General features: G+C 40.6%; 1 protein-coding gene across 1 annotated transcript in view; it reads right to left on the reverse strand.

The window, feature by feature from the left end:
• LOC310934307 (vang-like protein 1) overlaps positions 1-3,902 on the reverse strand; it is a 39,281-nt gene extending 35,379 nt beyond the window's left edge. Inside the window, exon 1 of the mRNA XM_083898001.1 lies at positions 3,636-3,902. Coding sequence (XP_083754127.1) covers positions 3,636-3,706 — 71 coding nt within the window. The 5' untranslated portion in view covers positions 3,707-3,902. The remainder of the gene's footprint in view (positions 1-3,635) is intronic.
• Between the last annotated feature and the right edge of the window lie 9,406 nt (positions 3,903-13,308).

The raw sequence follows: 13,308 nt of genomic DNA on the forward strand, positions 1-13,308 counted from the left end.
TTGTCACAGCACTGTGTGTGATAAAAACCGCCATGGCCTCGATCAGCTTCATACAGTTCACCACTGCAGTGAGGTGACACATGTAACATGTTTCCACTGCCACACAGCTCACAGGCCAGACTTAGTTATCACACATAATAATACTGTAGACTGATGACATACTAGCTGTACACAAAGTACAGTTCAAATAGTTTAAATAGTTCAAAGTGATTCATCCAGTCAAAAAGAAGTAATCAATAAAAACAAAAAACTCATAGAAAATGTACATAAAAATACTGTTGGATGCATTCTGTAGGAGGAGTATAAAGTGAGAGTGGTCCAATAACTGGAGTCACAGCAAGCAACAGAATCTGCTAATATGCTATTTGCAGTTTAATAATCATTGAAATGCTCAAAATTGATAGCATGAACAAGGCAGGATTTGGGGAACTTACTGCGGGTTGATACTTATCAACTATGGATTTAAATAAAAAGTGTTGATATGGAATCACATTTTGTTTTATTTTTATATTTGAGGAACAAACTGTTCAAATTATAATTATTTTTAGTAACAAAATGAAACAATATCAATCCAGTACAAACTTCATTTCATAGAATATACCAACTGAGGAATTGGGGGTAAAAAACGATACAAAACAAAAGTTCCCATGCCAACGCACGTGAAGAACATCAACACCATTTCCCTGCAGCTTATTGTCATGTATTCATGGGTATTCCTGTATAGTGAGTGGTGGTAATTTAAAAAGAAAGCTCTACAACTTCTAATAAGGACACTGGTGTCATTAGCATGCTTTTTCTCAGCTTTTGGCAGGAAGTAATGTGACATTGCCCATGGCAGCTTGACACAGGTGGGCGGCAATAAGCCAGCCATGACAGGAAACAACTCCAAAAACCCTGCACCCTCTGTTAATGAAGACCTAAGCCAATCCAATTAAATTCTATTCTGATAAATTCTATTAAGACTGGTTAATGTGTGTTTGAATAGGTGTCTGCACCCAAATAAAAACCTCAATCTCATGCACCTGAATGTATTTCTGATTCCAGCATCGGTATAATTAGAAAACAGTCATCCTGAGCGGCCTCTGAGTTTTTCAGTGTATAAAATATCGATTGGCAACTCATTTTCAATATTAGGTGACACAGAGATAGTTACCTAGTTGATACCACAAATGTTCAATTGCCAGCCTGCGGAAAGAGTAAAATAAACAAGGGTAAAGAGGCTTATACCACTACTGCCATAATCACGACATCATCCATTTTTGATTCCAGACAAAGTGCGACCACTTTTGCTCCACATAACTTTGAGCTACAAGGGCACATTCCTGCCCTGGGGAATGTAAGCGAGTGGGGAACAAGTGATATGCCTACGCCTACCCATCCTCAGAGAGTAGAGAGGAATCCATTTAAGACGGGGGAGGAGAGAAGGTGATACAGAGGAGGTCAAGAATGAGTGAGAAAGGGGCAGCTGCTGCATTCATATCACTGCGGTCGCATGGGAGCAAGAAAATGAGTTTATGAGGGGGAAAAGAAGAGGAAAGACATAAAGAGGACAAGAGCGAGAAGGAAAAAGAGTGACGGGATTAAACGTGACCGATAACATGAGAGGAGATGATGACAGGAGTGCACTAGGGGCCAAGCTTCACATTTCCAGACGATGCAAAGAAGTCCCTTAAACGGCAACAGGTGGCGGCAAGTGTGGGAGCGGCTACAGAGAATGGAGATATATGGGAAGAGAGTCGAGGGGGGCACATCAGTGACAAGGGAGGGGCTGTTGTTGAACAGGAATGCCCTCCACTCATCTCCTCTCAGGCTCTGCGTATCTGCTGAGCCATCAGTCAGTCAGTCAGGCCTCTTGAGCACCTGTCTCCCGTTGCCTTCCTGAGGCCTGTCAACCTCAGCCATTTCACCGCTGACAGACTAATGCGCCTACACGAGCTGTGGCCTGCAGTCATGCTGGGCCCGAGAAGAAGTTAGAGATACCAGGATAGGTGGGATTACAGCGGTGGACGGCACACAGATAGACAGAATTGTATTATGATAAATGTCACATGAAAGTGATAATTCAGGTCCTTGCAAGTGTGGTTGTACGGGGTTGTAATGCATAATCACTGACTTTGATGAGTGAGCCACCACGCACTTTGCAGTTTGTGTGGATCCACTTCAGAGCTCGACACTCAGCGTGGCTGCTGACCAGGAACAACACTGTAGCCACAAAAGAAAAAGGCTCACCTAATAAAACTGTAAACCATTCACTCTCCTGCACTAAATCCACAGACAAAAATAGAGATTTTACATCGTAGCACACAGGAGTTGTTAATCCACTGTTCCCTCCCCCAGTAAGTTCAAATATGTCATCTTGTGACTTTGGTGTTTAAAAATCTGCTCTATTTTACTCAAGTGACACACACTTGCTAAATGAGGCAGCTGGGGAGCACCAGCTCCTCCTTCCCAGCAAGCTAAAAATGCAAATTTTCTCTATGGACATTAAGGGTTTTAGAGTTAGTGATTAAGAAACTTCAATTTCCAGTAAGAAAATACAGTTTAACAGAGATGAGTAAAGATATTGTAGAATTTAATTATTTTTTTGTGCTAATTGTATAAAAAAAAATTTTTCCACCGGTCCCTGTCCTGAAAGTGTCTTTCTCCCAGGATGGTCAATTGAAACAGCAGAGGAGAAGTCAATTATGTCACACTTCAAAAACCTTGAACTATCCTTTTTAAACTCTAGAAGTATGGAAATAAAATGCAAATTTTAGTGTTTCTGTAGGAACAGTACATTTTACAAGTAACAAGAACCTCCTCCATTTTAATCAGAATGTGCAGCACTGTATACAACTGTTCCAAAATGTGAGTCAACCTCTGAGGTAATTGTTTGACATGATTTAAATAATTTGAAAGCACAGTGTTTCCCATTAATTACATAATCCAGGGCAGCCTGCCATTGTCTAATTTGTCCAACCACAGATTCACAATCAAACATTTTTTGCACACACTCCCGAAAACATGTAAGATCTCAAACTTAGTATTTTGTAACATTGTTGTTGTTACTTTATTGAAGTTTGCAGCACTTGCTCCCTCCCACTCTAAAACTGTTCCTAATCATTAAACTTTGAAAGCTTTAATAATGGATTGTATTGTATATTCAACCTGCCTTTAGCAGAATTTGGCACAATATAATGTGCCCTTCACAATATTATATAAATGAGTGATAGATATGCAAGGAGTCTGGGTGACAGGAGGGGATTAACTAGGCTCTGAATTGCTCTTTTGCCCTTCCTACTATTGTCCCTATGATTTAAGGCTACTTCCTCAATGTTAACAATTGTTACTAAGCAAAGGACATTTTGTGTGTAAGTGAAAAAAAATCAGTGATGCAATGAACTGGCTTGTTTTGTGTAAACAGTCTGAAACCCATGTGTTATTGATTTCACTCAATGTAAATTGCTTAATTTTTGACTGGTACATGAGTTCAGCTACAGAACACCAGCTTTGGTGAATTAGGGGGCTTGTAAATAACAAATACATCCAAAAAAAGGGCAAAAATGTTTCACTTTAATACATCAAAACACACTCCAACCCTTTGGGTAAAGGTAGAGACTGGAGGAAGTTATTGACTAGGTTGCATGGAGTCTTACCCGTGCCTGTGGGATCCCCGGGAGCGTCCAGAGTAGTAGGAGTAGCCCGAGTAGGTGGACTCTGTGTCCATGGTGATGCAGTCCTACCCAAGCAGCTGGGCTCGGGGCGCAAAACAGAGGCCACTCGGCTCAACCGCTGGCAGATGCAGCGGATCCTTGTGCACTGTTTTGCAGAGCTTGAGGCAATCTATCGACTCACTCGTGAGGCTGACAGAGGTGGCGAGCTGTCGGCAGTCAGCGACCCTGGGGGCGCCCGGTGAGGAAACATCAACCTGGAGGGATGAGAATTTAAATTTAAAATGCGGATTGTCTGGGCAACCTGCCCGAATTTGACTGTTGGAGACAAGAGGAGTCAATAAGGATGAGACCATGTCTGACATGAATATCAACATCATCTTTTTCTACCAAATAATATGAGAGATAGACATGTTTCTGTGAATCTGCAGCTGCATTACAACCAACGTCTTCTGACTATCTGCACAGTCACAGCCTTTCATTTATCTGCAGCTCTCTGGTGGTTACATTTCATCTGCGTGCTCTGTTCCACATAACAGAAACACTGCTGCTGTCAAACTGCAATTTGCTCTTATTCCCACGTGGCTGACAATTGTTGTTCAGAGGCACTTTTAAATCCCTGACACACAGCAAACAATTTAAGCCTGACACTTGACAAGCTTTGAGGCGATGCACACAGCGAGGAAGCAGTCAGGAGGAAAGCTGTAGAAAGGTGGAACTGTTTTAGACAGATGTGATGACAAAAAACAAAACACCTAAGAAAGATTATCTCTTCCAGTGATGGACATACTCAATGCCTATTCAAACAATTACACATAAACCCTCTTTAGATGACCTGGATTCTTTTCTATCAGTCTAATTTGTTATTCATTAATTAATAATGGTATAAGTACATTGTTTATTCTACAGTTTATAAAAACACCAAAGCTTTGTTTATATTGATTGTGACTAGTCATTACAAATGTTTAGTGTTGAGCACAATAAAATAATGTCAATAGGAATTATTTTCTTGTACGTGTATTCATTTACCAAATGAAAAACGTGGAAATGCAAATTTGTTCAAATTGTTTTATTCTTTAATGTGATCAAAACCTTCTGCTGAGTTTAAATTAAGCAATCTTAATAGATGAATCAAGTAAAATTCTTCAAATCTGAAATGATACAGCATGTATGTGTGATTGCTTATTTTATTAAAACTAATAAACATGAGTTTTTGTCTGCAACTCAGATGTGTAATTTCCTCGTGTGGTTTGACCAAAAGCAGGTGGAACAGGAAACAGTTTGAGCAGAGTTGTAAACATTAACTGCTGGAGTTAGCATGGTGAGTGGGAAACCACAGCAGCCCACAGAGATGCATATCACACACTTCATTTACTCACACACTTCATGTTTCACACAATGACATAGTTGATGTTAATTATCAACACCTTGCCCCTTCCATCAAGTCAAACAGCACTTATCCAAGCGGAGTATAAACAAAAACAATTCCTGAATGAGCAGAGATTTTAATTACACCTCTTAAACCAGCTGGACATGGGAACAGTAAACAATAAGCACTGACAGCAGCATCAGGCCGCCTTCAACCACAACATACTGAGAAATTTAGAGCACCCTTTGCAAGAGATAACATCAAGGACAAAAGAAATCAAAAATTCACTTTGTGTTGTTCACTAAGGCTGCTACAAATAATCAATAAATCACTTGTGTCCATAAAATATCAACACCAACAGATATTATATTTGCAGTGATCGAGGACTAAGAAAAGCAGAAACTGACTACATTTGACAGCCTGGATGTAAGAGATTTCAGACAGTAGTTGCCATATCGTCTCCTATTGATTGACAAATGAATAATATCTTCAGCAAGATTGTCATATATGTCCCTATTGTGTGGCATTCTTAGCCAGATCCTCAGAACATGGCACAGTTTATTAATTAAAACATGCATCACTATATAATGAACAGATAGGTTTGAGATGGATGGATGCATTTATTTACTGTGATTGAATTAATTAATATTAGTGGGAGCTCTCTTCAGGCGACTGGACCGGCGTTAAGTCTTATTCAATCAACACCATCTGCACATACCAACATTAAATATTATGTTACCAAAAACACATTAAAAACCCACAAACTATCTCCAAAGACTAGGTGGGAGGTTTGAAGACTGCATTAGGGGGAAATACTGGCTGTTAAGAGGCTGTTTATTTAGTGCATTTGATGTGGTGTGGTCTCAGTAAGAGGGCCAATGTATGATAAGGTAAAAGATGAGAGCTGGGAAAAGAAAGAAAGAGAGAGGTGTTTGAATGTGTGAATGAGGTAAATTTGGCTCAGAGTCAGATTAAAAAGCACATGAGTGACACCCCCTCTGCCAGTTCCCTATTATGGGGGAGAGAGAATGAGCAATGTGAGTCATAAGTAGCTTGAGGCATGCTGTAAACACACTTGAGTAAGGTAGAACACATGCAGCATGACACACACACCTTTCAGGTTGCACTGGACAAGATGAATAATGCAAAGTGTGAAACACACAGGTTGTGAAATCAAAGAAACCTAAATCAAACATCTGCTCAGATAATACTCACTCCCCTGTTCATATGCACTTCAAGCTTACCTGCCTATTGTCATTAAACCCTACGGGGAACAAATAATATCATTGATATTAACCCCTATTCTTTAAAACCTCTCCCGCTTTCCTCCCGTTTCATCTTTGTCCGAACACGGTGTAATGCTGCCGTGTCCTGAGCGAAACCTGCGCTGAAACTCTCAGGCCAGGCTTCCAGAACAGCACGTAAAGATTCATGGCTGATTTATGGCTCTACTTGCCTCAGAGGTGTTGAGAACATGAGCAAACCGCCTCCCTTGTGAGATTTCCCTGTTTTTCTACATTCACAACCACAGCCAAAAGGGAATCACTTTGCCAGATTAAACGCAGCTACAATTCTTTTCGACCTCTTCTGAGAGGGGAACACACATCACAGGGTCTGAACTGTGGCACAAAACATCTGCTATGACCCAGTTCTGCTGTGTGATGTGCTCGCTTGCATGTTTATGTGACAATAACAAATTCTTGAAAATGTTTTGAAGGTTTACAAGAGCCTATGTAGATATGGTCATTGAGTAAATCATTTTAAATGCCTGAATCATCCTCACGTGGTGACAAATCACACCTCAAATGTAGTCTCATCACCATCACCCAGACACATATCTGGTCCTGTATGTTCTTACCAAGCACTCAAAGTGATATAGTATATTTCCATATGGGGTGATGTCTTCAACAAATGCATTTAATTCTACTGGCAGAGCCCAGGCCCACACTCTTGCAAAGTGACTTATCTGAAGTTGGAAAAGCTCAGATAAAACAAATTAAACATGCTCCTTTGTGATTGCTCAATTTTTATTTTATTTTGTATGTTAATGTTTTAAAAATTCAGTGAAAATATTTAAATTAAAAAAAATGTTTTTAATTCTACTTGTCATAGTGATTTAGATGTGAAATGAACCCATCTTCAAACTTAAAGGGACAATGTGTAGTATTTATGGGTTTATATGACCAAAATCCACTTTTTTATACATATAATGTGTTCCTGCATTGTCTAGTCGCTGTATAATAGTTTTTGTTTCATTTTCGTAGTGTTTCAAAAAGTCATGTAAAATAACATGGTTGCGGGCCGCGGTTGCATAGCCACTGTTAGCAGCGAGACGCCATGTTTCTACCGGAGCCTGTAAGGACAAACGCGAGAGAACAAATCAAGTGTCTCTTTACTTGTAGTGGAAGTCCCGCCTCCACTCTCTCTGCTTCGTCTACTACGGCCATGGTAGCTCGCCCTCTCCCTCACCTCACGAACCTCATCTTCTGACACGGAGAAAGACAACGAGGACGACATTTGACCAGCTGCGGATACCGTAGCGCTCAGGGAAGGGAGGGGGTGAGCAGAGGATCAGTTCTTTGTTGTAAATTTCAGCCTCTCCTCAAGATGGCACTATAAACTACTTACTTCACCTTTAAAGCTGGGGTCTTCAACTCAAGGCAAGGCAAGGCAAGGCAAGGCATGTTGCTATGTTGTTAGAGTGCACAAGATACCATGTAAGTGTTGTTATCGGTAAATATGGTATTGCTGACAACGGTTAGCCCAAGATATGTTTGCATTTCCAACTTCTCAAGTGGAACGCGGTTAACTCAGCGGTTAACTCAGCGGTGGCATCATTCCCAGTTCAAAGTTCCAGGTTTCGATGCAAATAGAAGCCTGTGCTTTTCCATCTTTTAAAAAAAAACCTGGTGTGCTCTCGCATACAGTAACTACAGTACAACGGAAACATGCACACTAAAACCCGATTGTTGCGCAGGTTGATAAGCGGCCAACTGCAGAAATTCACCTCCTTAATACTTAGCAAGCAGGACACCACCTGAGTGGCATTTCCATCACCTGCTTTAATCCTCTTAAAAGAAGGCCCTGTGGCTAAATGAGGGATTAATAGGGTTGAATGAGTGCGTGGTCCAGGTTCAGTCAGAGTGCAGCGGCAGGTAAAAAGCATGACATGCAGGAGTCCCCAACTTCACACTTCACATACAGCTAATTCACATACTTCACAAAGAAACTCCCAACAACCAGCCCATAAAGAGAGAAAACCTGGCTCTGAGGGCAAGTGAAACTGGATATGGTCGGGGTTCTCATGAGTGGTTTCTGTCTTTGCCATGCCAGAGGAAAAAAAAACTGAAAAGCGGAACCATTTCAAGTTTGCAAGGAGAATCCAAAGCTGAAAGAGGAATCCATGGCTTTTTGAAGGAGGGGATCCCAGGCAGGTTCTTCACAGTAATCCAAGACTCCTGTTGAGCTGCCGGCTCGTCTGTTTATCTTGGCTAACAGTGGCAGCACACAGTGGTAGAGGAGGAAGAGCAAAATTATACCATGACAGTCAGCATGAAGAGTCATTCCATGCAATTTGTGAAAACATTCATTTTCTGTGCCAACACTGTCACAAATGTATTGATGTAACACAGCACCTGGGAGTTATACCTATGAGCTGCAGAAATTAATACGTTTAAGCTTAAGTTCACACCAAACTGTCCATTTCCTTTGTGTGCACCTGATAGATAGTTGTATATTTAGTTATATATTTAGATTCTCGTGCTTGCATTAGAGTATAGTAGTTCATATTTTGATAGTATCTCATGTCGTAAATGCTCCTGGATAACTATATCTACCTGAGTTTGCCAGGAGGTATCAGGCAACCCCAAGCTCACTCCTAACACCAAGATGCAGGTCTGCCGAGCCTGCATCTTAAGCATGCTGCTTTACAACAGTGAGGCATGGACTCTGTACTCCCGCCAAGAGAAAAAGCTCAACTGCTTCCACCTTTGGTGTCTCTGAAGAATCCTCAGCATTACGTGGGAAGACCGTGTGCCCAACAGCTCTGTTCTAAAAAATGCAGGCATGTCTAGCAACTTTCGCAATGCTATCACTCTGCTGGATGGTTCACCAAAGATGTGCTATACATGGAACTCGCCATTGGCTCTAGAACAGAGGTGTCAAGCTCAGTTTTGTTCAGGGGCCACGTGCAGCACAACTTGATCTCAAATGGGCCGGACCAATAAAATGATAGCATAATAACATATGAACAACAAGAACTCTGAGTGTTTTTCCCTTTTGTTTTACTTTTAATGAAGTATCTTTTTGACAAAATATGAGAAAAAAGAACTGCAATTTCAATAATATTATCCCTAAATTTACCATTTACACATCACACAGGTAGTTTAGTAAAGTATTTCAACAACAAACCCGCCAGAGGGTCTGATCCTGCGGGCCGGATCAGACCCTCTGGCGGGCCGGTTCTGGCCCACGGGCCGTATGTTTGACACCCCTGCTCTAGAACTACAGGCAGACCATCTCTTCACTATAAGGACATCTGTAAGTGAAGCGCTGTTGTACCGGGTCATGGGGTACTACTATTAAATTGTGTACACAGTGCAAATGAACCGTTCCGTGAAGCTCAGAAGGCGTTCTCAGCCTGTTGGATATGTGCCAGAACAGCGTATGATTGCTGGGTTCACACAAGCCCATTAGTAGATGACTCTGATGAGATACACATCCAGAAACTAAAACAGGGAATGATGTGACAACGTAATATTTACTGAATGTACACGGAGCTCACGTAGGTAATGAACTACTCAAAAGGCTGCACGCCAAGACTCCAATATAATATAGTATAGTATGTATAGATAATATATAGTAGATATGCCAATAACACTTATAATTCCTCAATAAATAAATACATTACACATTCAGTTGCAATTGTGTCCTCTACAAAAACACTATGTGTGGCTCAGACCCCCAAAAAACAACAAGGCAAACAACACCCAGCAGCTTGAATATGAATGTAAACAAACAGGCTCTGTCTAAACAGCCCCTAGGAAATGTGAGCAGAGAGCTGGAGTAAATTCACTGACATGGCATCTAGTAAAACAAGTCAGCAGTCAGCAGTGTTATGATGTGGACCAAAAAGAGGAGGATTTCTATGTAGTAAATGCAAATCACGAGTCATAGTTTTACCAAACATGAAAATTACAAACCAAGGTCTGCCCACCTGGAGTTAAATTGATTTGGTAAATTTGATCCAATTTTGCATGAAACATTTCACATGACAGTTTGTTTCACTCACCCTTGAATGAAAGTATGTTTAAATACAGGGGGAAGGACACAAACACAAAACACAGCATTCATTCTTGTTTCACCTTCCTATCGATTAGTAAACAACACGGCAGCCTGTCCTCATGTGGGGATGCACAGATGTGTTACCATAGCAACCAGATGACCTAACACGATTTAGACATGGATTACACTGGTCTCTGGGGAGATTCTCAACAGCAAGGACCAGAACAACTCCCGATTGAAGATTTGTATTAAACTGACAGTTACCCTTTTTATAAGCATTATGATAATCAACACATACAGTATGTGCATCAGCATAATTTCCCATTATTTCATTTCTCAATGATTGAATCCTACTGATCATTCCACAGTAACTCCTAGAAATATTTGTTATTCGTTCATTCATTCATTCGTTCATTCATTCATTATCCTTTACACAATGTCTGTTTACTGTATAATAATATTAACAATTCTTAAAATCAGCTATTTCTCTGTGAGATACATTGAGGTGCATCATGACCACCTGTCAGCCGATGATCGATGACAGTCACTGTTGCTGCCTTGCCAAGTTTGGCTCATTCATAAAAAGCCATGCAGTGTTTCCTTCACAGGGACTGGACCAGATTGACTGAACCACATGCAAACACAAGCATGAACACGTTTAAATGCGAGTAATAAAAGTACATATTGAACCCCTGCCGTGCTGAACCCAGCCTGCCTTCCAGCCCCCGCTCTCACAGCACAACCAGGTGCTTCATAAATGACAAAACGACTACTATTATAATTATCTACTATCAACAAGCAGGTGAGGTACTTATGGCTGAAACAGAGGCAGACAATAGGCAGACGTTAGTGAGCCAAGTCATGGGGGAAAATGGCTGCTTTATTATTGCTAGCTTTTCTACACCTACACGGCCTTTGGGAAACACGTCTGATTTACTGACCTTGTATGACACTGTTGGCCTTTTACAGCACATGACAGCACACCTGGCCTGCTCCTCAACTTCTCTATACACTACAAAACCTTCCACCAGACTTCCTGTGAAAAATGGCAAATTAAGCATCTAATGAACCAGAGAAGATTGTCTATGATGTTTTGATTTGAAACCTCCTTTCTGGAAAGATGTTCAGCCTTTCTTCTTCATTTTAATACAAGTGGAAACCCCCCATAGCTCACCAACGCTCAACAGCGATTAATCCTAAAGTCATACAGCCTTTTATTGCACGTCTTTGATTTTTGCACCTTTCCAACACTGTTGTTTTTTCTTACCTTGATCCTGTATAGTTCATCTCCAATTATATCACAGCAACAGTTTCTCTAATTGAAATCACAAGAGACACATGGTCCGTCTGACCAAAAATGCTATTAAAAGCTCATTAGCATTTAGAGGTAATAGTGCATTAGACCTGTTTCCTCTGTAGAAAAGCTCTGTAGCACAAATGTCCTGACATTTGACCCAATCTGCACATCATCATCATCTCTCTCTCTTTTGCCAATCGTAAAAATGAAATTACCCTTCTCTGTTACTTAATCAGCATGCAGCTCATCTGTCTGTCTCCGTCTAAGACCCTCCTCTCTCTGTAACCATGACACCCTTGTCGTGCTGCCTCTATTATCACTATGATAACACATCCCTTCACACCATTACCAGATACAACAGGCTCCTGTATGATAATGATTTCACTGCACAACAAGTCACAGTCACAAGACACGCCTGGACACGAGGGAACATGACGACAAGTCGCTGTGGAAGTTTGGGCCAGTGACAAACTAGTGGTGTTGCTGTCAATGGCTGACTTAATGAAGGCCTTTACTTCTGTGAAATTCAATCAGCATTCACAACTGTCACCAAAACACTAGAGGATTACATGAGCAGATTGAAAAACTGTCAAAGTGCAACCACTTCAAGTCAGGCCTTCATCACCAGTGGACTGCTGCACTGATCTATGTTCTAGTTTGCCTAAGAGAGGCGTAAAAAGGATACTGTAAAGTCTGACTAAAATGCTGCAGCATGTCTTAACTAAAACCTCAAACTAACCCCACATTTGACTTTAAAATCCTTTGATTGGTTTTGAAATCTCTTAATGGACCTGAACACCTCTCAAACATGTTTTTATTGAACTATCACTACTAGATCACTCAGATTCCTCTGCCGCTGGCCTTTTTGTTGTATTGTTGCATAGAAGTGAGGACAAAGAACTCTGGGGAGGCGGCATTAAGCGTTTAATGCCTCTGAAACAGCCTGCCAAAAGTTGAGCACCACAACCACAAAATATTTTTAAAGTAATCCTCAAATACAAATGTGTAGCCTAGCAATCCGTTATATTATAGCAGTTTCCTTAATTACACTGAATTTATTTTACAGCTCTATTATTTTGGGTTAGGGCTCTTATACGAGCAGTACATGCACTTTGCACCACAGGTTGTTTAAATCAAGTCTGGGTGATTCATTGCTTGATATTCTCTGCCACAGTGATGACTAACATGTATTGACACACCACTGTCAGTTTCCATCAGTGAGTAAGAAGTCTGTCTCCAGTCCAGACCTTGCGTTTAATGGCTTGTACCTGTTGCACTTTGGTGCTGGTGTTACTAAGCAACCGGAAGAAGCTGATCTTCAGCGCTGCTGTTGATGGAGGGAGATTATACAGACATTATTAGTTTGCAAAGTCTGACACTGTGCATGCACCTGCACTTGTAGCCCATACCATTATATACAATGCTTTATTTATATTATTAATTCACTTTACCTTTCCACTGTTTTTTCAGCATTAACCTTTTTAGAATTGAACCTTTTTTATTAATAATGAACACTATAGAACATTCATTATTCTCATAATCATATTATATTGATATTAAATTGAAAAAAAATGCTACTGAACATCCTGAAAGGATATACTTAAATAACCTATATATTAAACCCCTAACCCTACAGCTATTTTTAATTAAATAATAATAAATGTCACAATATACTTGTCTTGAATAGCAATCTATAGGTGACAGTTTGT

Source organism: Microchirus variegatus (genome assembly GCF_963457635.1).
Source record: "Microchirus variegatus genome assembly, chromosome: 1".
NCBI classification, from domain to species: Eukaryota; Metazoa; Chordata; class Actinopteri; order Pleuronectiformes; family Soleidae; genus Microchirus; species Microchirus variegatus.